This window comes from Malaclemys terrapin, chromosome 13 (genome assembly GCF_027887155.1).
Source record: "Malaclemys terrapin pileata isolate rMalTer1 chromosome 13, rMalTer1.hap1, whole genome shotgun sequence".
NCBI lineage: Eukaryota > Metazoa > Chordata > Testudines > Emydidae > Malaclemys > Malaclemys terrapin.
Window position 1 is genome coordinate 27,987,213 of NC_071517.1, and position 27,589 is coordinate 28,014,801.

Genomic DNA, 27,589 nt, shown 5'->3' on the forward strand with positions numbered 1-27,589 from the left:
ACCAAAGCCCTGAGGTAAGTGGGGAAATGGGATCCTGGGAGGAAGCACGAGCAGGAGAGCACAAGAGGGGAGGACTCCTGTCTCATGCTGAGAAAGCGGGACGATCATTGAGTTATCTTAAGTGCCTATACACAAATGCAAGAAGCCTGGGAAACGAGCAGGGAGAACTGGAAGTCCTGGCACAGTCAGGGAACTATGATGTGATTGGAATAACAGAGACTTGGTGGGATAACTCACATGACTGGAGTACTGTCATGGATGGATATAAACTGTTCAGGAAGGACAGGCAGAGCAGAAAAGGTGGGGGAGTTGTGTTGTATGTAAGAGAGGAGTATGACTGCTCAGAGCTCCGGTATGATACTGCAGAAAAACCTGAGAGTCTCTGGATAAAGTTGAGAAGTGTGAGCAACAAGGGTGACGTCGTGGTTGGAGTCTGCTATAGACCACCAGACCAGGGGGATGAGGTGGACGAGGCTTTCTTCTGGCAACTAGCAGAAGTTGCTAGATCACAGGCCCTGGTTCTCATGGGAGACTTTAATCACCCTGATATCTGCTGGGAGAGCAATACAGCGGTGCACAGGCAATCCAGGAAATTTTTGGAAAGTGTAGGGGACAATTTCCTGGTGCAAGTGCTGGAGGAACCAACTAGGGGCAAAGCTTTTCTTGACCTGCTGCTCACAAACAGGGAAGAACTAGTAGGGGAAGCAAAAGTGGATGGGAACCTGGGAGGCAGTGACCATGAGATGGTCGAGTTCAGGATCCTGACACAAGGAAGAAAGGAGAGCAGCAGAATACGGACCCTGGACTTCAGAAAAGCAGACTTTGACTCCCTCAGGGAACAGATGGGCAGGATCCCCTGGGAGAATAACATGAAGGGCAAAGGGGTCCAGGAGAGCTGGCTGTATTTTAAAGAATCCTTATTGAGGTTGCAGGAACAAACCATCCCGATGTGTAGAAAGAATAGTAAATATGGCAGGCGACCAGCTTGGCTAAACAGTGAAATCCTTGCTGATCTTAAACGCAAAAAAGAGGCTTATAAGGAGTGGAAGATTGGACAAATGACCAGGGAGGAGTATAAAAATATTGCTCAGGCGTGCAGGAGTGAAATCAGGAAGGCCAAATCACACTTGGAGTTGCAGTTAGCAAGAGATGTTAAGAGTAACAAGAAGGGTTTCTTCAGGTATGTTAGCAACAAGAAGAAAATCAAGGAAAGTGTGGGCCCCTTACTGAATGAGGGAGGCAACCTAGTGACCGAGGATGTGGAAAAAGCTAATGTAATCAATGATTTTTTTGCCTCTGTCTTCACGCACAAGGTCAGCTCCCAGATTGCTGCACTGGGCAGTACAGCATGGGGAGAAGGTGACCAACCCTCTGTGGAGAAAGAAGTGGTTCGGGACTAGTTAGAAAAACTGGATGTGCACAAGTCCATGGGGCCGGATGCGCTGCCTCCGAGGGTGCTAAAGGAGTTGGCGGGTGAGATTGCAGAGCCATTAGCCATTATTTTTGAAAACTCATGGCGATCGGGGGAGGTCCCAGATGACTGGAAAAAGGCTAATGTAGTGCCCATCTTTAGAAAAGGGAAGAAGGAGGATCCGGGGAACTACAGGCCAGTCAGCCTCACCTCAGTCCCTGGTAAAAATCATGGAGCAGGTCCTCAAGGAATCAATTATGAAACATTTAGAGGAGAGGAAAGTGATCAGGAACAGTCAGCATGGATTCACGAAGGGGAAGTCGTGCCTGACTAACCTAATTGCCTTCTATGATGAGATAACTGGCTCTGTGGATGAGGGGAAAGCAGTGGATGTGTTATTCCTTGACTTTAGCAAAGCTTTTGATACGGTCTCCCACAGTATTCTTGCCACCAAGTTAAAGAAGTATGGGCTGGATGAATGGACTGGAAGGTGGATAGAAAGCTGGCTAGATCGTCGGGCTCAACGGGTAGTGATCAATGGCTCCATGTCTAGTTGGCAGCTGGTTTCAAGCAGAGTGCCCCAAGGGTTGATCCTGGTGCCAGTTTTGTTTAATATCTTTATTAATGATCTGGAGGATGGTGTGGACTGCACTCTCAGCAAGTTTGCAGATGACACTAAACTAGGAGGCGTGGTAGATACACTAGAGGGTAGGGATCGGATACAGAAGGACCTAGACAAATTAAAGGATTGGGCCGAAAAAAACCTGATGAGGTTCAACAAGGACAAGTGCAGAGTCCTGCACTTAGGATGGAAGAATCCCATGCACTGCTACAGACTAGGAACTGAATGGCTAGGTAGCAGTTCTGCAGAAAAGGACCTAGGGGTCACAGTGGACGAGAAGCTGGATATGAGTCAACAGTGTGCTCTTGTTGCCAAGAAGGCTAACGGCATTTTGGGCTGTATAAGTAGGGGCATTGCCAGCAGATCGAGGAACGTGATCGTTCCCCTTTATTCGACATTGGTGAGGCCTCATTGGAATACTGTGTCCAGTTTTGGGCCCCACACTACAAGAAGGATGTAGAAAAATTGGAGAGAGTCCAGCGGAAGGCAACAAAAATGATTAGGGGTCTGGAGCACATGACTTATGAGGAGAGGCTGAGGGAACTGGGATTGTTTAGTCTCCAGAAGAGAAGAATGAGGGGGGATTTGATAGCAGCCTTCAACTACCTGAAGGGGGGTTCCAAAGAAGATGGAGCTCGGCTGTTCTCAGTGGTGGCAGATGACAGAACAAGGAGCAATGGTCTCAAGTTGCAGTGGGGGAGGTCCAGGTTGGATATGAGGAAAAACTATTTCACTAGGAGGGTGGTGAAACACTGGAATGCGTTACCTAGGGAAGTGGTGGAGTCTCCTTCCTTGGAGGTTTTTAAGGCTCGGCTTGACAAAGCCCTGGCTGGGATGATTTAGCTGGGAATTGGTCCTGCTTTGAGCAGGGGGTTGGACTAGATGACCTCTTGAGGTCCCTTCCAACTCTGATATTCTATGAACCTTTGTAAAGAAATAAACACTTTAAAAGACAAGCCTACTTGAAGAAACAACCCTTCATTTAGCACTTTTACATATGCTTAGTGAACTTAAAAGGCTTAAGATACTAGCCTATCCTTTTAAAACTAGTGTTTTTAAAGTACCAAAACAGCAACTGGGTAAGAATATGAAAACTGGCAATTGCGGGGTGTTTTCATATGTGTTTTAATAAAAAAAAATTAACAAAAAATAAACACAATTGGTTTTTAAAGTTTGAGGTTATACCAAAAAAAAAAAACACACAAAAAAAATTAGTTTATGTAAAAAAGTTAGCTTTTTTTTTTTTTTTTTTTTTTTAAACCAGGGATAAGGAGTCTGCCCCCCCCCCCCCACGCACACACCTTCCTACTCCTTTCCCCCCTACACACACACTTTCTTCTTTTCTAATGTTTTTAAAAATCTAAACTGAGGACAAACAACATTTTAAAAAAGCCACAGAGATCAGGCCATGGGGGTAAGAAAGCTGTCCTGAGTTTTAGGGGAAATGTTGATAACTCTTTTATTGAAACAGTTTTGTAGGCAGCCATTCTGTGTTAGTTGTTGTTCTTTAGCACAGGCAAGCATTTTTCATTTGGAAACACTTTCCCACTTCATGAGGTATTATCTCCCCTATCCTACGGCCTATCAGAAATATTAGCAAAAACAAACTTAAAGATACTTTGTAGCAAGGCCTGCAAAGCAACAATTACAATTTTGTTTATCATTGTCTTGTCTAAGCCCCTAGAGAATATTTTTTTGTTTTTATAAAACACTTTTATGCAAACTATAACCCTAGATGCTGTACAGCATTAATATACAGAGATATACCTATCTCATAGAGCTGGAAGGGACCCTGAAAGGTCATCAAGTCCAGACCCCTGCCTTCACTAGCAGGACCAAGTACTGATTTTGCCCCAGATCCCTGGGTGGCCCTCTCAAGGACTGAACTCACAATCCTAGGTTTAGCAGTCTAATACTCAAATGACTGAGCTATTTCAGGCTGAGTTGTAATTGAGGAAGAAAGGAATTTCTTCCTAGAGATAAAGCGCTTGGAGGCAGAAGCAGAGGAGAGGAGAGAGGCAAAACGCTTGGAGATGAAGCAATTAGAAGCAGAAGTAGAGGAGAGGAGAGAGGTGAAGCGCTTAGAAGTGGAGCTGAAGCGCTTAGAGCCAGAAAAGGCTAAGCTGCATCAATCAGGTAGCCCTAACAGTCCTTCTCCAGGTACCGCTCCCCACTCCAAGAAATTCCCCACCTACAAGGTAGGCGATGACACAGAGGCCTTCTTAGAACATTTTGAAAGGGTCTGCCTTGGGTACAACCTCCCTCCAGACCAGTATATGGTGGAGTGGAGGCCACAACTCAGTGGAACCTTAGCATAGGTGGCAGCTGAAATGCCTAAAGAACACATGAACAAATATAAACTTTTTAAACAAAAGCCAGAATTAGAATGGGGCTAACACCTGAGCATGCCCATCAGTAGTTCAGAGCCCTAAGGTGGAACCCAGACTTGGCATTTTCCCAACATGCCTACCACATTGTAAAAAAATTAGGATGCCTGGATATCAGGAGCAAATGTTAAGTCTCTGGAAGATCTGTCTCTCCTAGTACAAATGGAGCAGTTCTTAGATGGTTTTATTGAGGAAATAGAAAGGTACATCCTAGAGGGGAAGCCCAAAACTGTAATCAAGGCAGGGGAGATTGGAGCCAAATAGGTGGAGGTGGCAGAGAAGAAGAAAGCTAGTAGCAGTTGGTGGGGATACCAGAAGGGGCAACCCAAGACAACACCCCACCATCGGAGTCAGCCCAAGGCCCCACCTTGCAAGGAGGAGCCCTCCACACGGCCAGGAAGATCCCAGATGACCTCTTGTCCCACCACCTCACTGTTCAACCACCCATCAACCTCCCCAGCCCACACTCAGCTAGGCGAGGCTTCAAATGTAATGAGCTGGGGCATGTAAAGGCCAACTGCCCCAAGAGCACCGGCCGACTGCAACTCATCACCCCGGGGTCCCACCAGGAGCCCAGATGCCTCGCAAATACCCCCAGAGCAAAAGGAAACTGAGTGTGAGCAGGAGGAAGATTACTGCGTGGAGAGACACTGGAGCACAGGTGTCAGCTATCCACCAATCCCTGGTGGACCCCAAATTCATCGACCCAGAGGCACAAGAGATGGTGCAACCCTTTAAGGCCAACTCTTTTAACTTGCCTACAGCCAAGTTGCCTGTCCAGTACAAGGGCTGGTCAGGAATATGGACTTTTGCAGTCTATGATGATTATCCCATTCTCATGCTGCTTGGAGAAGACTTAGCCAACCATGTAAGGCTAACAAAAAGGGTGGGGATGGTCACCCACAGCCAGGCTAAACAGTCCTCCACACCTAACTCCATTCCTGAGCCTCCTACAGGGACACAGCCAGAGGTGATGAAATCAGACCCCAGACCAAAGTCTATGGCCACAGTTGTAGATCCAGTTCCTGGGACCCAGCCAGAACTAGCCCAAGGATCGGAACTGGTGGAGCAGTCAGCACAGAGCCTGTGCTTGAAACCCCACCAGAGTCAGGGGAGCCAGCACCAAAGGGCACCACAGAGCTTGCACCTGCAGCAGCAGCTAAACCAGTGCAAGAAGCTCAGCCAAAGCCTGAAATACAACCTAGTGCACCTGCAGAAAGCGGTTCACAATCGATGGAGACAACTCCATCACATGCATCACTTCCAGAGGGACCAAGCCCAAGTCCACAACCCAGCGAGGAACTAATGTCTCCTGCATCAAGGGAGCAGTTCCAGGCAGAGCAGGAAGTGGATGAAAGCCTCAAGGGAGCTTGGACAGTGGCACGGAGCGACCCACCACCTCTCAGCTCTTCCAATAGGTCCAGGTTTGTTGTAGAAGGAGGACTCTTATACGAGGAAACCTTTTCTGGTGGGCCCAAGGAGGACTGGCATTCTCAGAGACAGTTGGTAGTTCCAACTAAGTATAGGGAAAAGCTCTTGAGCTTAGCCCATGATCATGCTAGTGGCCATGCTGGGGTGAACAGGACCAAAGACCATTTGGGGAAGTCATTTCACTGGGAGGGAATGGGCAAGGACGTTTCTACCTGTGTCCGGTCTTGTGAGGTGTGCCAGAGGGTGGGAAAGCCCGAAGACCAGGTCAAGGCCCCTTTCCAGCCGCTCCCCATCATTGAGGTTCCATTTCAGCTTGTAGCTGTGGATCTTCTGGGTCCTTTCCCTAAGAAGACACCCAGAGGAAAGCTGTACATATTGACCTTCATGGATTTTGCCACCCGATGGCCAGAAGCAGTAGCTCTAAGCAACACCAGGGCTAAAAGCATAAGCCAGGCATTGACAGACATTTTTGCCAGGATAGGTTGGCCCTCCGACATCCTTACAGATTCGGATACTAACTTCCTGCAGGGACCCTGAAACGTCTTTGGGAAGCTCACCACTTTGTTACCACCCCTTACCACCATCAAACAAATGGCCTAGTGGAGAAGTTTAATCAGACTTTGGGGGCTATGTTACATAAATTCATGAATGAGCACTCCAATGATTGGGACCTAGTGTTGCAACAGTTGCTCTTTGCCTATAGGGCTGTATCACATCCCAGTTTTGTGTTTTCACCCTTTGAACTCATTTATGGCCATGAAGTTAAGGGGCCATTACAGTTGGTGAAGCGGCAATGGGAGGGGGTTACATCTTCTCCAGGAACTAACATTTTGGACTTTGTAACCAACCTTCAAAACTCCCTCAAAGACTCTCTAGCCCTTGCTCGAGAAAACCTACAGGATGCTCAACAAGAGCAAAAGGCCTGGTATGATAAACATGCCAGAGGGCGTTCCTTCAAAGTAGGTGACCAAGTCATGGTCCTGAAAGCGCTCCAGGCCAATAAGATGGAAGCGTCGTGGAAGGGTCCATTTATGGTCCGAAAGCACCTGGGAGCTGTTAATTATCTCATAGCGTTCCCAGACCCTACCCTAAAACCTAAAGTATGCCATGCCTAAAGCCCTCTTATTCCTGAGAAATCAAGGTTCTCCAGTTTAAAGCCCGGGAAAGAGACGATGCTGAGTGGCCTGAAGGAGTCCACTATGAAGGAAAAAGCAACAGTGGCATACAAGAGGTGAGCCTTTCCATGAACCTTGGGAGTAAGCAGCAACAGCAAATCCAGGAGTTATGTACCAGCTTCGCACCAATGTTTTCAGCCACTCCAGGATGGACAGAACGGCTCTATCACTCCATTGACACAGGTGATGCTCGCCCAATTAGAGCCCAACCCTACCAGATGGCTCCTCAAGCCAAAAGTGCAATAGAAAAGGAGATCAAGAACATGTTACAGATGGGTGTAATCTGCCCCTCTGTGAGTGCATGGGCCTCGCCAATGGTTCTGGTTCCCAAACCAGATGGGCAAATCCGCTTTTGCATGGACTACCGTAAGCTAAATACTGTAACTCACCCAGAAAACTATCCAATGCCACACACAGATGAGCTATTGGAGAAACTGGGATGTGCCCAGTTCATCTCCACCTTAGACTTAACTAAGGGGTACTGGCAAGTGCCGCTAGATGACCCAGCCAAGGAAAGGTCAGCCTTCATCACCCATGTAGGGCTGTATGAATTTAATGTGCTCCCTTTCGGATTGCGAAATGCACCCACCACCTTCCAGAGACTGGTAGATAACCTACTGGTTGGATTTGGGGAATTTGCTGTCGCCTACCTTCGCGATTCTCAGATTCATGGGCAGAACACCTGGAACACCTCCAAGCTGTCTTCCAGCGCATAAGGGAGGCAGGATTAACCATTAAGGCCAAAAAATGTCAAATAGGCCTAAAGAGGGTAACATACCTTGGACACCAGGAAGCCTTTAACCAGCTTAAGGCGGCCCTTACGTCTGACCCTTACTAAGGGGCCAAGATTTCAACCAACCACAGATGCATCCGAGAGTGGTGTAGGAGCAGTTTTTATGCAGGAAGGAGCAGATCAACAATTCCATCCTGTCATGTTTCTCAGCAAAAAACTTTCTGAGAGGGAAAGCCACTGGTCTGTCTCAGAAAAAGACTGTTACGCCATTGTGTATGCTCTGGAGAAGCTACACCTATACATTTGGGGATGGTGTTTCCACCTGCAGACTGACCATGCTGCACTGAAGTGGCTCCACAAAGTCAAAGAGACTAACAAAAAACTTATTCGGTGGTGTTTAGCTCTTCAAGACTTTGATTTTGAAATACAACGCATTTCAGGAGCCTCTAACAAAGTGGCTGATCCACTCTTCTGGGAAGGTTTCCCAGAATCAGCTGGGTAAAAATGTCCCTGTATTCTAAGTCATTGTAATCCTTGAAATGTGAAAAATACTGTTTAGTTCTTCATGTAATTAGTAGTAAAATTAGAGGTGCATTTATCTTATTAACTCTGTTTCCTAAATCTCCAGGAAGAAATCCCAGCTGGTGTGGACCCGACCTGAATCAGGCTGGCCAGCACTGTCTGTGATTTGGGGGGCGTGTGATAAATGAAAGGGGGCGGGGTAGCTCTCTTATGGACACACAGCCAGCCAGTTAGCTACAAAATTCCTTTTAGTAGCTGTTCATAGATTCATAGATTATAGGACTGGAAGGGACCTCGAGAGGTCATCGAGTCCAGTCCCCTGCCCGCATGGCAGGACCAAATACTGCCTAGACCATCCCTAATAGACATTTATCTAACCTACTCTTAAATATCTCCAGAGACGGAGATTCCACAACCTCCCTAGGCAATTTGTTCTCTACTTGCTTTACCTGTGAAGTGTTAAAAAGTCCATAGGTAAAAGGAAGGGAGTGGGCACCTGACCAAAAGAGCCAATGGAAGGGGTAGAACTTTTTAAAATTGAAACAAGACTCCCCTTTTGTCTGTCTGTCTGTGGTTGTTCTCCCGGAGAGGAGAGACAGAGCAGCGATGCTGTAAAAAGCTTTGGGCCAGGTATGAAAATCATCAGATCATACTTATAAACTACTCATTTGAAATCTCAGATATGTAAGTAGATCAGGAAATGTCTAGGAAGGCACAATTAGGTTTATCTCTTTTATTTCTTTATGGCTTGTGGACTCCTCTATGCTAACCCCAGTTGCTTGTGTTTTCCTTGTAACCTTTAAGCTGGACCTCAAGAAGCTATCTTGATGCTTAATCCTTATAATTGTTTTTTTTAAACCTAGCAAAGAGCCTAAATTCCAGATGTATTTTCTTTCTTTTTCAATAAAATTTACTGTTTTTTAAAAACAGGATTGGATTTTTGTGTCCAAAGAGGTTTGTGCATATGTTGTTTAATTAGTTGTGACTGTGATCTGAGGCGATCTGGGGATTGGTGTGAGGAGTTTCTCAGAGCTGTGACTGTGATATGAGGAGATCGGGGGATTTGTGTGAGGAGGTTTTCAGAGCTCTCACTATGATGTGATGAAGAGCAATGAGGAATCCTTGTGGCACCTTAGAGACCAACAAATTTATTTGGGCATAGTTAGTTAGTCTCCAAGGTGCCACAAGGACTCCTCGTTGTTTTTGCTGATACAGATTAACACGGCCACCCTTCTGAAACCTATGATATGAGGAGATTAGGGGGTTAGTATGAGGAGGTTCCCAGAGCTGTGACTCTGATATGAGGAGATGTGGGGATTAGTATGAGGAGGTTCCCAGAGCTGTGACTCTGATATGAGGAGATCAGGGGGTTAGTATGAGGAGGTTCCCAGAGCTGTGACTCTGATATGAGGAGATTTGGGGATTAGTGTGAGAGTTTACCTGCAATCTCGTCCTTTCTGTCATTACCCAAAGGTCATGACCATAGATGAGGATGGGGATATAGAGTGACGTGTAAAACGAGAGCTTCGCCCAAGAACTCAGCTCCCGCTTCACCACCATGGATCGGTACAGTGCCCCCATCACTGCCACCATCTCACCAATCCGCCAGTTGATCTCATGCTCCCGCTTGCCATCACTCATGAACCAGACCCCTAGATACTTGAACTCGTCCACTAAGGGCAGCTGCTCCCCTCGCACCTGGAGAGAGCAGTCCAGGAGCAGACCATGACCTCTGATTGGAGCTGGTGATTCTCAACCCAGCTGCTTCACACTCCAGATGACATAGCTCTGGGGTTACTTGGAACATGCAAGCCCCTCCACCACAGCAAGTTAGCCATCCTTGGAGGGCTTTTTTGTTTTTGTTTGGTTTGCTATTTAATTTCCTAGTTTTTTAAACTGAAAAAAGCCCAGGTGGGAAAAGTGACCTGGATGCGTGACGCCCTGACATTGCGCCTCATTCCCCCTCCTCCTCACAGCCCCCTAGGGGTGTGTGGAGGAGCAGGGTTGGAAGGGGAAGTGAGCAGCAGTGCCAGTTGCTTTACGCATCCAGGTCACTTTCCCCACATGAGTGCAGAAGGTGAGTGCAGGGGTTAGTGGTGCTGTGGGTTAGGAGTGCAGGAGGGGGGTGCAGGGGTTAGGGGCTCAGGAAGGTGGTGCGGGGGTTGGGGCACAGTGCAGCACAAGGTAAGTGTGGTAATACACCATATATCATGCCACCCTTACTTCTCCACTGCTGCTGGCAATGGCACTGCCTTCAGAGGTAGGCACCCAGCCATCAGCTGCCACTTTCCAGCCCCCGCCAAGCCAGTGCTTAATTTGTGCTGGGGCTTGCTGGTGGTGGGGCTGTGGACAAGCACCTCTTTCAATACAAATTAAGCACTTGGGGGAGGCAGCGGGGACTTGTGGGGGGAGATGCTGGAGAGCCCATGGAGGCCCAGAGGTGCTGGCATAGCATTAAAAATTGCTATCCAACATAATTTGCTACCAATAGCAGTTACTGATAAATAAGGTTGTTAGTGGTATAAGGGCCCTACCGTCAATCAAACCTTAACCCCGCCCCTTGACCCCCCTAAGCCCCGCCCCTCGGTCCCTCCCACCTGTCACCGGAAGTCCCACCCCATGGGGGTATTACTTCCAGGGTCAAGGTGCCACCTGACTGGAAGCAAGGTGTGTCATGTGACCCCTCTAAGAACTCCCCCCCCCCACCCTCTACCAATCAGGAGGGGTTTCGTCCCGACAGGACTGCCCCGAGAGGAGATTTTGACCAATCAGGGTGACTTCTGGGGCAGGGGTGAACCGCCCGGAAGGGGGTCATGTGACCCCTCTAAGAACTCCTCCCACCACCCTCTACCAATCAGGAAGGGTTTCGTCCCGAAAGGACTGCCCCGAGAGGAGATTTTGACCAATCAGGGTGACTTCCAGGTTGGGGTGACCCCTCCGGAAGTGAGTCGTGTGACCACACTAAGAACTCCTTCCAAGCGCCTCCGCCAATCAGAGTGCAGCACCATTACCCCATAAGTCCCAGCGCCAGAGAGAGGAGGTGGCCATCTCTTACCAAGTTCACGTATTTTCGAAATCGCGGAAAGGCTGCTGAGAGGAAACATGGACTCCTTCACCACCCCCGTGAGAACTTCGGACTTTGTTTTAGCCCCGAGGGTCTTTGACCATCCGCGGAGAAAAGGCTACATCAGCGACAGTTCCGAGGAGGAGGAGGGAGCGACAGTAGAGTTAATATGGAGATATACTTATCTCATAGAACTGCCTTTACTAGCAGGGCCAAATATTGATTTTGCCCCAGAGCCCTAAGTGGCCAATGCTTAAACCACTGAGCTATCCTTAGTTGCTAACAGGTTAATTTAATCACCCCTCCCATAGCATTCCCTTTTGTGATCTGGGGTAGTGAAACCATTTTGTCTGGGTGTGTGTGGTTAAAACCCCATTCAGTTCAACAGACTAAGGATAGCTCAGTGGTCTGTTAAGCCCGGGGTTGTAGGTTCAAGCCTCAAGAGAGCCATTTAAGTGCTGGGACTTATGGGGTAATGGTGCTGCACTCTGATTGGCGGAGGCGCTTGGAAGGAGTTCTTAGTGGGGTCACACGACTCCAGCCCTTTTGGGACGAAACCCCTCCTGATTGGTAGAGGGTGGTGGGAGGAGTTCTTAGAGGGGTCACATGACACACCTTGCTTCCAGTCAGGTGGCACATTGACCCCAGAAGTAATACCCCCATGGGGTGGGACTTCTGGTGACAGGTGGGAGGGACCACGGGTCAAGGGGCGGGGCTTGAGGGGTTAAGGGGCGGGGTTAGGTTTGATTGACGGTAGGGCCCTTATATTACTGTTGTTATTTGCTGACTTGTTCTAATTTTGTACCTTTTGCCATTCCCATCTTCTGGTACAGGTATAGTGAATTGTAACCAGTGGGGGTATCTCTGTCACCTCTCACCTTTCTCGTCCTCTGGTCCAGGGGTAGCAAATTCTGAGTGATGGGTTACATCTGTCACAAGTTGCTACCTCTTACATTGTAGGACTCTATGGGTTGCTTTTGGCCCATGGGCCCTACTTTGGCCATCACTGGCTACACTAACTTTCTTTTATATTCGACAAAGGTTGTCTAAAGAAAAAACTTGACAGTGGTGTGGGCAGGGCTGTCCTTACCCATACGCAAAGTACGCAGCTGCCTAGGGCACCAGGAAACTTGGCACACCAAATTTCCTGGTGCCCTGCGCAGCTATGTGTTGCTCCAGCCCCTGCTCCAGCTCTTCCCCAGGGCCCCCACCCCTGCTCCACCCCCACTCTGCCTCTTCCTTCCCCTGCTCTGTCCCAGCCCCGCCCACACTCCCCTGAGCTCTGCAGCAGAGCCGAGCCTGCACTCACCGGCGGTGGGAAGTGCAGCGACCTGGCCCCAGCTGTGCTGCGGGTGACTGCTGGGGGTGGTTCCCCTGCCCCCCATGCCAGCCCTGCCCCCCCGCAGAGGCCTGGGACCAGCCCCCCCCCATGGGGGGGTTGCGTAGGGCCCCAGAATAGCTAGGGACAGCCCTGGGTGTGGGATGGAAGCATAAAGTCTTCAGTTGCCAAACGACCCTGCTGTACATATGTATCAATTACCTCTTAATAGAGTGAGGTCATTCAAACATCATTATGCAGCTTATACATATTTTTGATGAGTATTAAAATATAAATTAAATAGCACAATGACATGTATCTGCACAATGATAACAAAGGTAAATGATGAAGTGCTAAAAGTAATGAAAATAACATTTTAAAAAGTAATCAATTAAAAGGAGCAAAAGTATATTTTAAATAGATTACAAGGAAGGGAGAGCAATTCAGGGGACCCCAGCAACAGATAAGACAAATTTGTGAACTGTTTCCTGCAGCAGATAGAGAAGAGTGGCAATGACTAGGCACTGGGATGCCTGTGCCTTTAAGAACCCAGCCCTGGGAAACCCTTTGCTGACTCATTTGCGCAGGCAGGCATAGCGTTCACAGAAATTTCATCTCGGTTCTGCTTCCCGTGTCCCTTGTTGTAGGCAGAAGCTGCATGCTGTGAGGTAAGGAGGGGGCTGCTGGAGAATAGCCCGGGGAGAAATAAAACGCTTAAGATAGAAATGGGGGGGGGGGGGGGCAAAGGGAGGCGCGGGGAAGAAACAGGCTGGAAGCTGGCAGTGGGGTGGGGAGGGGCAGACAGGGTCTGAGGGAAGCCTGGGCGGGGGGGGGGGGGGCGTCCCAGTCCCAGTCCCAGTCCCAGTCCCAGTCCCAGTCCCAGTCCCTGCTTACGAGGGCTGCCTACAACCAGTGATGAGCTGCCAAAAATCTTAACAACCGGTTTCCTCCTCCTCATCTCAGGAGGGGGTCGTGGTCTCCCGGGACTCCCGCTCCATCCAATCCCTCATGTTCCTTGACGCCCTCCCCCCGGATGCCTGCCCCATTCACCCCCCTTCCCTATCCCCTGCTGCCCCATCCAACCCCTCCTATCATTCCTGATGCCCCCCTGGGACCCCTGCCCCATCCAACCACCCCTTCTCATTGTCCCCTGACTGCCCTTGGAACCCCTGCCCCCCACTGCCCCATCCAACCCCTGCTCCTTCCTGACTGCCCCCCGGGACCCTTGCCCCCATTCAATCCCCCTGTTCCCTGCCCTCTGACTGCCCCAACCCCTATCCACCTCACCACCACCACCCTGAACTCCCCTGCCCTCTATCCAACACCTGCTCCCTTACCATGCTGCCTGGAGGTGGCTGGCGGTGCTACAGCTGCGCTGTGGGGCCGCTGGGCCGGGCCCGGGCCGAAGCTGCAGGGATGCCGGGCCGGAGCAGGTCGGCGCCCGGGGCGGGACTGGAGCAGGTTGGCCGCTGGGCCAGGCTGCGCCTCCCTGGAACCCTCCTCGTGCCTCCCCCACCCCAGCTCACCTGCACGAAGCCGCTGCTTGCTTTTCAGCCCTCCCAGGCTTCCCGCGTGAACCGCTGATTCGTGGGAAGCAGGGGAGGGGGAGGAGAAGATGGGTGAAGCGTTCGGGGAGGAGGCGGAGGTGGAGCAGAGGTGAGCTGGGGTCAGGGGCAGGGCAGAGAGCTGCCGGAGCTTTACCGCTTGTTAAATTTAAAAGCCCTTTTAGAACCAGTTGTCCCGCGTGGGACAACTGGTTCTAAATTTAACAACCGGTTCCTGCGAACTACTGCCTACAGCTGTTGTGAGAGCACTGGACCCCACGCCTCTGTAGCTGCGGGGGAGGCAGCTGTGTGGCGCTCCTTGCAGAGTCCAGTGCCCGAGCTCTGGGACCCCGATCCGCACTGGGAGGGGAGCACGGATGCAAGCCTGGAACAGGCAGACTGGCTGAGAGGCTGGGGACTGTGGTGCGCAAGACCATGCCATGCCGCCCGCCTGCCCAGTGCTGAGACCACGCTGGGGCCTGGGGCGCTCCAATGGCACCACCCGCCCAGCATTAGGGCTGGAGGTGCTCTGGCCATGCCCCCAGCCAACTGCAAATGGCACAGACTGAGGAATTAATCTCTCCAGTCTCCTCCCCACTGCTCCTAGATGCCACTTCTGTTGCCCTAAAATAATGAAGGGGAGAGGGGGAAATGAAGAAAAACAGCTGAAACTCTCTGGGAGGGACAGTGAAATAAAGTAACTCTGGATCTGAGTCCCCTTCTACTTAGGGCTGGCTCTAGGTTTTTTGCCGCCCCAAGCAAAAAATTTTGCCGCCCCAAGCTCTGAGAGCCGGAATGCCGCCTGAGCAAAAAAAAGGATGGCCGGAATGCCACCCCTGGACATGTGCTGCCCCAAGTACATGCTTAGTTTGCTGGTGCCTAGAGCCGGTGACCAGTCCTGATTCTACTCCCCCCATGCTGGGGATGAGGCTGATCATCGTAGCAAATAAATGCATTAGTCTCTAAGGTGCCACAAGTACTCCTGTTCTTTTTTCATCCTGGCAATGAGACCCAGACAGAATATCACTCTGTACTACAAAATTAAGTCGACCTAACTTGCATCAGCATACAACTGGCATAGTAATTGCGTTGCTCTCTTGTTGTCCGGCCCAATTAATATTTCATTAAAGTGGAAAGGTTTCAACAAGTGAGAATCACTCATAAGTCCAGAATATCCCAGAGTCTAGTGGTTAGGTCATTTCAAAGATGGCAAAGCTGAGGTAAGCAATGAGAACGGCCATACTGAGTCAGACCAATGGTCCATCTAGCCCAGGATCCTGTCTTCCCACAGTGGCCAGTGGGAATGAGCAGTGCTTTAGAGGGAATGAACAGAACAGGGCAATTTTGAATGCTCTATCCCCTCTCATACAGTCCCAGCTTCTGGCAGTTGGAGGTTTAGGGACAGCATACCACAGCAAGACAATAGCAGAGCCAGAGCTCAAACCCAAGCGAGCTTGCTTCACATACACTGTTTGCTAGACTACGCTGTGCTCAGTGCACTTTCAGTCACTGTGGAGAAGATTTACATACTAGACAGACAGAGTCAAGTTTTGCTCTCATGCACAGCACTGCAAATCAGAAACCAACTCCACTGAAGTTAGTCTCTTTGTTCCAGATTTACATTGGTGTAGCTGAGAGGAGAATCTGGCCCACAAAGTCTTTGATATATCCAAATCAGTACAGTGTTTATCTGTTACAACTCCTGTCCATGCTATAGACACAGGATGGAGAGAGAAAAACATATCGTGGATGAATGAATAGAGGATAGAACTGGAGTATTGTGTCCAGATCTGGGCACCACATTTCAGGAAAGATGTGGAGAAATTGGGAGAAAGCCAGAGGAAAACAACAAAAATTATTAAAGGTCTAGAAAACACAACCTATGAGGGAAGTTTGAAAGAACTGAGTTTGTTTAGTCTGGAGAAGAGAAGACTGAGAGGGGAAATAACAGTTTTCAAGTACATAAAAGGTTGTTACAAGATGGGGGGAGGTAAATTGTTCTCCTTAACCTCTGAGGATAGGACAAGAAGCAATGGGCTTAAATTGCAGCAAGGGAGGTTTAGGTTGGACATTAGGAAAAACTTCCTATCTGTCAGGGTGGTTAAGCACTGGAATAAATTGCCTAAGGAGGCTGTGGAATCTCTGTGATTCAAGATTTTTTTAAGAACAGGTTAGACAAACACCTGTCCGGGATCATCTAGCTCAGGGGTTCTCTTTCTTTCTCTCTGAGGCACCCTTCGACATGCTATAAAAACTCCAGGGCCCAGTGGGGGGAAAAGGGAAGGCTTGGGGCAGGGCCCAGGGCCCTTGGCATAGGCATAGTTTGACTTCTATTTGGGGGCCTGGGGCCAGTGGGATTTGAGCCACCTCTGCATGGCGGGGTCCAGGGAGGGAGCGCCGACTCCACCCTCTAGCTCACCTCAGCAGGACACCCAGCCTGTCTGGGTTGGAGGGAAGGGGGGCGTGCAACCAAAAATTAATAACTCTAACTTTGAAAACAGCTTAGGGTGCAGGTGTAGCTACGAGCTGTAGTGCAGGCATGGGGGGTAGCTCAGGGTGCAGGCAGGGGAATACCTCAGGGTGCATGGAGGGGATAGTTAGGGGCTGTGTGTGGGCAGGGGGTATTTCAGGGTGAAGGGTGGGGGTAGCTAGGGCTGTGTGCGGGCAGGGAGTAGCTCAGGGAGCAGGTACCTTGAAGTTGTGTGCTGGTAAGTGGGTAGCTCAGGGTGCGGGGAGGGAGAAGGTAGGAGCTGTGTGTAGGCAGGGAGTATTTCAGGGTGCAGGGAGGGGATAGCTAGGGGCTGGGTACGGGCAGGGGGGTAGCTCAGGGTGCAGGCAGGTGGTTGTTAGGGACAGTGTGTGGGCAGGAGTAGCTCAGGATGCAGGGAGGGGGGTACCTGGGGCTGTGTGCAGCCAGGGGAATAGCTCAGGGTGCAAGGAGAGTGTAGCTAGGGGCTGTGTGTAGGCAGGGGAGTAGCTTAGGGTGCAGGTAGTGGGTAGCTAGGGGCATTATGTAGGCAGGGGAGTAGCTTAGGGTGCAGACAGTGGGTAGCTAGGGGCTGTGTGTAGGCAGGGGGGTAGCTCAGGTTTCTGGGAGGGGGTAGCTCAGGGTGCAGGGAGAGTGATACTAGAGGCTGTGTGAAGGCAGGGGGCAGCTAAGGTTGCAGGGAGGGGGCGTATTAGGGGCTGTGTGCTGGGAGGGCTCCCCTGCGGACCATGTTCCTGGAAGGGTCTGCCAGCCATGGAGCTGGGTTCCCCTGCCCAGGTGGCTCTTTCTGGCTGGGAGCTGAGGAGCAGCTTTAACCTGGGGCACCAGCAGGAGAGGAGGGAATGCTTCTGCTGCATGGCACCAGCCAGAGCAGAAGATGCTCTGCACTGCCAGGCTCTGGCTTCCTGCCTCACACCTGGCCTGGGGGCGGGGAGAGGAGATGGGGGCAGTGCCACACCTCACCACCCCGGGAGTGCCATGATCTTGCGCTGCAGTTTGGGGTAGGGAGCAATGCTCTCCATTTCCCCAACTCTGCCCTTGAGCTCAGGGCTTCTGCCCCACAGGGAGCACCAGGGCTCGGGGCTTTGGGATTCAGCCCCACGTTGGGGATCGGGGCTTCAGTGCCACTAGGGGTGCCGGGGATCAAGGTTGCAGCCATGGGGCCCTGCGGCCCCCTTGAAAGGGCTCGCAGTCCCCCAGGTAGCCGTGTTCCCCCAGTTGGGAACCGCTGATCTAGGTAATACTTAGTCCAGCGTTGAGTGCAGGGGACTGGACTAGATGACTTCTTGAGGCTGCTTCCAGTCCTGTGATTCTGTGAAATCCCAGCTGTACTTTTACTGCAATCTCCTTAGAGTAGCTATTGCATTGGCCTCTTGTTTGTACAGCACCAAGCACATTGTAGTAATAATGATAATAAAATAATTAAAAGTAGGGCTGTTGATTAGTCGCAGTTAACGCACGCGATTAAATCAAAAATTTAATCACAATTTTTAAAATTGTGATTAATCGCACTTTTAATCAAACTGTTAAACAATAGAATAGCAATTGAAATTTATTAAATATTTTGGGATGTTTTTCTACATCTTCAAATATATTGATTTAAATTACAACAGAGAATACAAAGTGTACAGTGTTCACTTTATATTCTTCTTTTTTATTACAAATATTTGCACAGTAAAAATGACAAAGAAATAGTATTTTTTAAATTCACCTCATAGAAGTTCTGAAGTGCAATCTCTTTATCGTGAAAATGCAAGTTACAAATGTAGGTTTTTTTTTTTGTTTTGTTACATAACTGTACCCAAAAAGAAAACCAACCTCTGTTTGTCAGAAGCTGGGAATGGGAGACAGGGAATGGATCACCTGATGATTACCTGTTCTGTTCACTCTCTCTGGGGCAACTGGCACTGGCCACTGTCTGAAGACAGGATACTGGACTAGATCGACCTTTGGACTGATCCAGTATGGCGATTCTTATGTTCTAAAACAATGTAAAGCTTTAGAGCCTACAAGTCCACATATTCCTACTTCTTGTTCAGCCAATCACTCAAACAAATTTGTATACATTTACGGGACATAATGCTGCCTGCTTCTTATTTACAATGTCAACTGAAAGTGAGAACAGGCGTTTGCAGCCAGCATTGCAGGGTATTTACATGCCATATATGCTAAACATTTGTATGCCCCTTCATGCTTCGGCCGCCATTCCAGAGGACATGCTTCCATGCTGATGACACTTGTTTAAAAAAAAAAAAGTGTTAATTAAATTTGTGACCGAACTCCTTGGGGGAGGGGGATTTATGTCTCCTGCTCTGTTTTACCCGCATTCTGCCATATATTTCATGTTATAACAATCTTGTCTGATGACCCAGCACAGATTTGACAAAGTGCAAAGAAGGTACCAATGTGAGATTTCTAAATATAGCTACAGCACTTGACCCAAGGTTTAAGAATCTGAAGTGCCTTCCAAAATCTGAGAAGCATAAGGTGTGGACCATGCTTTCAAAAGTCTTAGAAGAACAACACTCCAATGCTGAAACCACAGAACTGAACCACCAAAAAAGAAAATCAACCTTCTGCTGGTGGCATCTGACTCAGATGATGAATATGGGTCGGTCTGCACTGCTATGAATCATTCTCGAGCAGAACCCGTCATCAGCATGGATGCATGTCCTCTGGAAGAGTGGTTGAAGCATGAAAGAACATATGAATCTTTAGCGCATCTGGCACGTAAATATCTTGCCATGCTGGCTACAACAGTGCCATGTAAACAACTGTTGTCACTTTCAGGTGACATTGTAAACAAGAAGCAGGCAGCATTATCTCCTACAAATGTAAACAAACTTGTCTGTCTGAGCGATTGGCTGAACAAGAAGTAGGACTGAGTGGACTTGTAGGCTCTAAAGTTTTACATTGTTTTATTTTTGAGTGCAGTTATTTTTTTTGTACATTTGTAAGTTCAACTTTCATGATAAAGAGATTGCACTGCATTATTTGTATTAGGTGAATTGAAAAATCCTATTTCTTTTGTTTTTTACTGTGCAAATATTTGTAATCAAAATAATAATATAAAGTGAGCACTGTACACTTTGTATTCTGTGTGGTAATTGAAATCAATATATTTGAAAATGTAGAAAAACATCCACAAATATTTAAATAAATAGTATTGTATTATTCTTTAACAGTGCAATTAATCACGATTAATTTTTTTTAATCGCTTGACAGCAGGGTGGATTTGATTTAAATCATGATTTAAATCACTAGTCAGGAAGACTCGATTCAATCATGGATTTCTACATAAAAGTGCATTCTTGTTGGTTGCTATAACCTTAATACATATTCTTCACAACTCCGAGATAGATGTAGGTTTCATTTTTAGAAGGTACACACTATACATTTTTAAAGTGATTTATTTTGAAAACTTTTCAGATTAGTTTTACAGCTATATCAGAAAATGAATGATTGTTTTGTTATTTCATTTACCAAAGGTAATGGAAGCAGTGCACCTCCCAATGACTTCATAAATATCTATCTCCAATTCAACAGGTTTATCATTAATATTTGGAGGATTTCCTTGCCATGCTGTATTAGGAGGAGAACATCACCAGACAGACATTTAAATTGTTTTATTTAACTAAAACAACAACATTATGTATTCTGGATTTTTTTCTTCAACTGCAAACATATAATATTTTAACAAAACAAGCATTTGAATTTAGTTAAAAATTCAAGTTTTTTAAAATCAGGTTTGTTTTTGTTAAAATTGTTTTTAACTAAAATAGTTAAATGAATTACTTAAACAAAAAACAAAAATTAAATAGACTCTGTCAGTCAGGTCAACATGAGAAACTTAAAATATTGGCTTCTGTAGAAAACTCAGTCATGTTCACCTTCATTTTTCTCTTTGTTCAAAATCTGGAAAAGCAAAACAAGCTTTCCTGCTTTTTCAGGTCCCAAACGATTTCTCAATTTGGAATGAATTAGTCCAAAGGAAGAAAATATTGTTTCTACACCAGCAGAAGAAGCTACTGCTGTTTAAAGTGAGATTATCACTTCAACAGTCTCTGAATCAAAGTGCTTAAGTGACTTCCACCAATTCACTGGTGTGACTTTCTTTAAAACATCATCAGCACACATATATTTCTTGAATCACAGCCCCAGACACCTCACAAAAAATCTTTTGATTCCATTTGAAATAAGAAAATTCATTTTGAAATATTTTGCTGAAAAATTACAAAAAAAAAAAAATCAAATAACTGGAAAACTTTTTTTTTTTTTAATTTTTTCTTATACAACATATTTGACCAGTTCCAGTGTTGTGAACTGTCACCATTTTATCATAAGTCTTGACATATATGATGTTTTCCTTACAGCCCCAGCTGTTCTAGTCCTTTGATTATGAGAATTTCAGCTTTCATTTTTATTTTAAAAAGCAAGTTTCTAGCCCTTATGGTTACAGGAAAAAGCTAAAGTATATGACCTGAGTGCAGCCTAAATGCTCAGATACCAAAAGACAAATATAAAGAACCCAGAATTTTTTGATCATGTGGAAGGCGAGAGAACCGGGTTCCCCTCCATGAGTAGATCTATAGGATAAATTTGGTTACATGTTATGTACAGTCTCTAGCTCAATGGGGTCTGATCAGTGACTGGTGCTCCTAGTTGCCACTACAAAGCAAACAATAAATCATCATAGTATGTTCTGTCCCTGTATATTTTCCGCCTGCTAAGCTTTCTGCACAACTTACTTTAATGTGACATTGTCTCATTGCTTCCTGCTGGGGAAAAAAGGAGAAGTCTGTGTAGGGGATTATGGGATTGTTGTGATAAAAAAATCGAACAGCCATAATTTTAATTACAAAAGGGCAAATTCCCAATGCATAGTATTGTAGGGGCAGATTTTTTAAACCTATCACGGTGGGTTTAACCTTCCTGTCCCCAGTAGAGTAACTATAAATATTTCCATTGACTTCAGTGGGGCATAATTAGGCCAATTCTCAGTGATTTTCAAAATGCTACCCTAAATTAATATTCAAGGGATTAAGATATCAATTTTCTCTCTTTTTTTGGTGATGGGAATTTAATATAATTTTATACCAATCTGCCTTTTTGTGTGTGGAGTTATAATGGAAACTCAATTTCAACCTTAAATATGGGATGATTGCTGTCACTCCATAATTTGAAAATGAGTTCACTTAACAATTAATTTATCCTTTTTTATTTAATGTATCTTCTGTAATCTTCTATTCCTCAAACTCCCTGGCTGGGATGATTTAGTTGGGGATTGGTCCTGCTTTGAGCAGGGGGTTGGATTAGATGACCTCCTGAGGTCCCTTCCAACCCTGATATTCTGTGATTCTATGATTGATTCCAGTATCCAGCTGGTCATAATCACTGCATCCTACTCACTAGGGTAAATTGTTGTTTTGTGTGATTTTTTTTTTTTTTCTCTTCCTGTGTTCTAGATGAAGTTTCAGTGAAGATGAAGGTTCTCTCGTTCTGCCACAGCTCCGGATTCAGCTCCTCTTTGCTTGGTTTTGTTATTTATTTTATGACTTTTTATGTTCACAAGTTGAAAACAGGTAGGAATCTTCACTGCCTCTGCTGCTTCCCCTAGGATTTATTTTGGGCCCCAAGCCTGCAGTCCCTTACAGATAGGCTTATCTTTATGCCCTGTGAGTAGTCCCATTGAAGTCAATGGAACTAATCCCAGTGTGTAGACATAAGCACAGAACAGGATCAGGGCCGTAGTTGTTGTTTTTTGGCTGTATTTATGTTGTTGCTGGACTATTTGATCTGAGCTTGGGGTAATTTGCAGCTCTGTCCGTTCATACCTGTATTTTGTAAAGATTGCCAAGGAGGCCCAGCTCATTGGATGGACACACTTTTACTGCTGAGTAACACAAACCTGTATAATTAAAATTATTGGATTTTTATATTTACAAAAAGGGCCCGTCACTCTCTTTAGTTGCCAATACAAAGCTGAATGAAATCTAGCACACATTCCAAACTGGTCCAATAGTGGATTGGTTGGTTGGTTTAAAAACACCCTCCTGCCTTCCTAAGCCTTCAGGACTAATAATTCCCCAACACACCTTATCTCAATTGCATCCTCTTCCATCCATTCCCTGCCCAAGACAGAATGGACTGTAGAGGTATCAGACCAGTGGGGTGTTGCATTCTTCTCACCACCATCTCTCTCCCACTAAAACCAGTGGGACTGTTAGACTGAGCATCCCAGCGCTCTTCGCCACTGTCGTATCACATGAGGAGAGAGGTGGTAGCCTGTTCCAAGCCTTAGTGCTTCACATGTCAAAAATCAAACACCTTGAATTGCACCAGAAATATACTGGGAGCCAGAGCAGATCCCAGAGCTCAGGGGTGCAGAATCTTGTTTGAAGATTAGCAAGCAAGAGGTGACAGTCTGCAAGAGCTGCCAACTAGTCTTCAGGCAATAAAGGGATTCCTACACTGCGAATCTGAGCACAGAAACTGGTGGGGCCCTGAGGAGCTGATTCAAATCCCACTAAAAGTCTTTCCAGTCACGTCAGTTGGATTAGATCAGGTCCCCAGCCCTCTAAGAAACTGGAGGAAATTTTACCCTAGTTTACCAGGCCTAATCCTACCCTCTGTGGACACCACTGCTGGGGTGGCACGATTGAGGGGGCAGAAAAAAAATGTCTTGTGTGTCCTGGTATATTTCACAACACAGTGTATGATGATTAGACCTGATCAAGCTGCCTCTGCCATTGTCAATTATCACATTTTGTTACCCTGCTCTGCAGGATGAGCACCCAGAATATATACACTTCAGGACACAGAGTGTTCATTCACAGAGCCCTTCACCCTGGTGTTGTAGTGCTCAGCATTTGGTGCTGTCACTGCCATAGCCTGCATTCGATTCCCAGTCCGGGAAGACTAGCTCTTTGCCATAGAGAAATTCTGCAGCCTGTGTTACACAGGAAGTCAGACCAGATGATCACAATGGTCCCTTCTGATCTTTGAACCTATGAAATAGCTCCCTGAAATATAAAAATGTATAAAACAAGACCTGGCTTGTGTGTGAGACTGATTACATGTATAGGAACTTCTCTCTGAGTTTATTTTCTTTATCCTGGTACATTTCTCAGCTCAGTTTAAAGTGATTGGACCTGAACAGCCTGTCACAGCCATTGTGGATGAGGAGATAGTGTTACTCTGTCACCTGTCCCCCAGGATGAGTGCTGAGAACATGGAGGTGACATGGTTCCGGTCCCAGCTGTCCCCATTTGTGCATCACTATAGTAATGGAAAGGACCAATATGGGCAGCAGATGCCGGAATATCAGGGGAGGACAGAGCTCTTGAAAGATGGTCTCGCCAATGGGAGTGTTGCCTTGAGAATTTTCAGTATCAGACTCTCTGATGAAGGACAGTACAGCTGTTTTGTTCAAGATGGTATCTTTTATGAAGAAGCCCGATTGGAACTAAAGGTGGCAGGTTAGTAGCCTGTATCTGTATTTCCTTCAAGGATGGCTCTGAGTGATTCGAAGGGCTTGTTGACCTTGGGGTTTATTTTTCAGTAACTGCAGCATTTTTTAATAAAAATGGCCCATATCCACATGAAGCTAATCTTCTTCCAAAATACCTGTCCAGTTAGTGCAAACTGGATAATCCACTTTAAAAGCCATGCAAATCCATCTATAACCCCCTGTGCATAGCCAAGTTTTATGACCTCTGCCATCAGCACCATCTTTATAGTAGTGCATGTGTCCATGACAACAGCCCTGACGGCTGATCTACCAACAGCAGATTGTTGACTTGCTGACTGGTAGCGATCAGAGATAGCAATGGCCATGTGCTTCTCCACACGGAGGGGAGCTCTCATGTTGGTGTGATGCTGCAGCAGCACCAAGGTGAGCTCTACACAGCTCTGTAGGAAAGTGCCCTTTGTCAGCTAGACATTCTGTCTCCATTGCTGGTCATCCCAGGACCACTTCACTAGCCTTTCCTACTAGTCAGTACTGGCTTCTGAGCACACAGCACAGTGCTCAGTCAAGTGAAGTTGCTCCAAGAAAAGTTTTTTTCCACAATTAGAGGCTAAATTGCTTTCTCCTCCTCTTCCTCCACCAAAATCATTGCAGTAGCATGGTGGCTTCCAAAGCCACCTGGTTATGTGATCACAAAAATATGTGCAGCAGCCTTTGTGTGTTAGTGAGTGCCTGGCCCATGGCACACACCAATGTGCCTCCCTCCTCCCCCGCCCCCCACTGGCTGACACTATGCAGAATTCCCTTTTTGGTACCATTCATTTCCTCATAGGAACTTCAGTATGTCACTTTTGAAAGTAGGACTTAAATTCCTAATTCAGTTAGGTGACTTTGAACATTTTACCTATGGTCTGTTGCTGAGGTAGAATATTTATTGTATCAAAAGTGAAGTAAATTGGAGAAGGGGCTCCTGAATTATTACACCTTCTTTATCAATAGTCATCTAATATTTTGGAGGGTGTGGGATGAAGAGAATAAAACAGAGATATAACATCTGATTTCCTGTATTCACATAGTTAAATCTAATGCCCAGGACTGAATTTTAGTTTCCTGCGGTAATTGTCATTATATGAAAAGACCCTTCCAACCATAAATAACATCCTTTATAGTGGAACAGACCTGCACAGACTTCACATTAACTGGAATTAATTGTACAAACTAGCCACATCCATGCCAGTCAAGAATGCCCATTCCTAACCTATGGGCACTAGATACCCCACATTTGAAAAAGAGTACCTAATGATCTGCTGGCCCTGGGACACTCTGGTGTCACCTTCTGGAGATTTATTTTATTCTGGTGAAGGCTACATAAAACTTTGAGGAAGCTTTCATCCTGTGAAAGGCTGTTTTCTCACCAGTCAAGAGGCAGTTCAAGACGGTTACGCTCAAGGAGATGTCCAGATACTTCTCCCCTTCTGCTCTGATAATGTATTTGTAGGTCTAAGTACAGTATATTTAATACAATCAAATAGGAGATATTTCACCTGAAGACACATTTGAAATACATGGTTTATTTTTCTCAGTTTCTTTTAAATCCGTTAGTGCTAAGATCAATTATCAATTAAAGGGGTTCATATAATCCAGAAATGCCATGCTGTGCTCTGTGTAGATCCAGAGATAAAACAATACTGAGGAGAAAAGCTTCCCCTTCCCCTCCATGAAATAATTACAGTTTCTTGTTCATATCGTTTCCTGAGTCCATGAGCACTGGGAATAAATGGGAAGTTTACATTCTTATTCTCTAGGCTGAATATGTGCATAAATCAACATGGATTTATTCATTTGTCTCTAGCTTCAGGCTCTGCGCCTCACATCTCTGTTGAGGGTTACCAGGATGGAGGGATCCGACTGGTGTGCCGATCGGCCAGATGGTACCCAGAGCCCGAGGTGCTGTGGAGAGATCTCAAGGGACAGCCCTTACCTTCATCCTCTCACACAAATTCCCGAGAAGCCAGTGGCCTGTATGAAACACAAACTTCTATCATTCTAACAGAACATTCAAATCAGAACTTGTCTTGTTTGGTCAGGAACACCCACCTCAGCCAAGAAAAGGAATCAACATTATTTTATATATCAGGTCAGTAGCCATCAAAAACCCACAAACTGTTGTTGTTTTTTCAGCAACATTAAAAAAAGACAGCTGTGGTCAGATGTTGGTTACATGTGTGTTCTCTGACACACACAACATACAACACAGGGCAGCCTTACAATTAAAAACAAATGGCGCCAGAATTCTATTTATAATTGTACAAAATAAGGCATTAACAACTTAGTTATGAAAGCAATGCATTTAAAAAAAAACAGAGAGAGAAACAAAAGAGTTAATAAGCAAGTTATTACCTTGTTGTTTAAAACTTTTATTAAAAATTGACAAAAATTCAAATTAAATTTGCTAAATATGTTGTATTAATTTAGTAACTTAAGGCATTTTCAATTCTTTATATTAACTTTATTTTAAAACCCTGCTATATGGAAATAAAGAAAACCCATGTTTCAAATATTAGTCAGTGGTTAGGATTAGAACCAGAGCCTGCATTTCTGTTGCTAGGCAAGCGTATCTTCAAGAAAGTTAGGAGTACTTCCAGTTGTTGCATTCCTGAAGGGTTAAAATAATTAATTTACTGGAATTATTCAAAGTAAAGTTTTTTCCTTGTTTTCTCTTTCTTTGTTGTTCTGTTCTGTTTTCAATTGCTTTATCTTTTGGAGGTTTCTGTAAAAACTATAACCTTTAAAACAAAAAGAGAGCAGAAATGAAGCGGGGGGGAAAAAAGGAGAGGGAAGAGCAAAGTAGGAAGGTAGGGAGACCCGAGCCAAGAGAGATTAACTCTATCAAGGTATCTTAAAGTATAGGCAGCAGCAGTAAATTTATCAAACCGAGAAAGGATATAAAGGAAAACTTAAATTGTATGTAAAAATATTTGAGAAAGAAGGTTATATTTTTTTAGCTCTGAGTGAGGTGTGTGGCTCCATGGGTTAAATAATTAAAAATAAAAAAAAAAATAAAGCAGTTTGGAACCCACACCCCTGGTTTTTATCCTAGCTCTGAGAGAAGACTGGGGGTCATTACTTGCTCTTGCAAAACCTGCATTCTTTCCCCCCAGTGTGTGTTGCTTTTATTTGCATGCTAAATGGATTACAGGAGTGCCCTTTTTTGCTGCAGTTAACTGTTTTTGGGCAACTCCATGTGTTAATGCATCAATTCTAATCTCAGTTTTTCACTTTGAAATCCTTTTTTATTCACTCCCCTGTGATCGAGTCACAGCTTCTGTCTCCTAATGTGCTCTGTGAACTGTTCCATTTTTTCCTTCATCTGATTTACCAATCCTGTGATAGTATTGTCTGCTACTTTTCCTCCCTCTGCACTTA

The 27,589-nt window shown here is 46.2% G+C and overlaps 1 protein-coding gene across 1 annotated transcript in view; it reads left to right on the top strand.

Moving 5' to 3' along the window:
- Positions 1-13,245: 13,245 nt before the first annotated feature.
- The window catches only part of LOC128848298 (butyrophilin subfamily 1 member A1-like), a 49,764-nt gene continuing 35,420 nt past the window's right edge, over positions 13,246-27,589 (top strand). The window contains exons 1-4 of the mRNA XM_054048210.1: positions 13,246-13,331; positions 22,161-22,277; positions 23,826-24,173; positions 26,016-26,300. Coding sequence (XP_053904185.1) covers positions 22,178-22,277; positions 23,826-24,173; positions 26,016-26,300 — 733 coding nt within the window. The 5' untranslated portion in view covers positions 13,246-13,331; positions 22,161-22,177. The remainder of the gene's footprint in view (positions 13,332-22,160; positions 22,278-23,825; positions 24,174-26,015; positions 26,301-27,589) is intronic.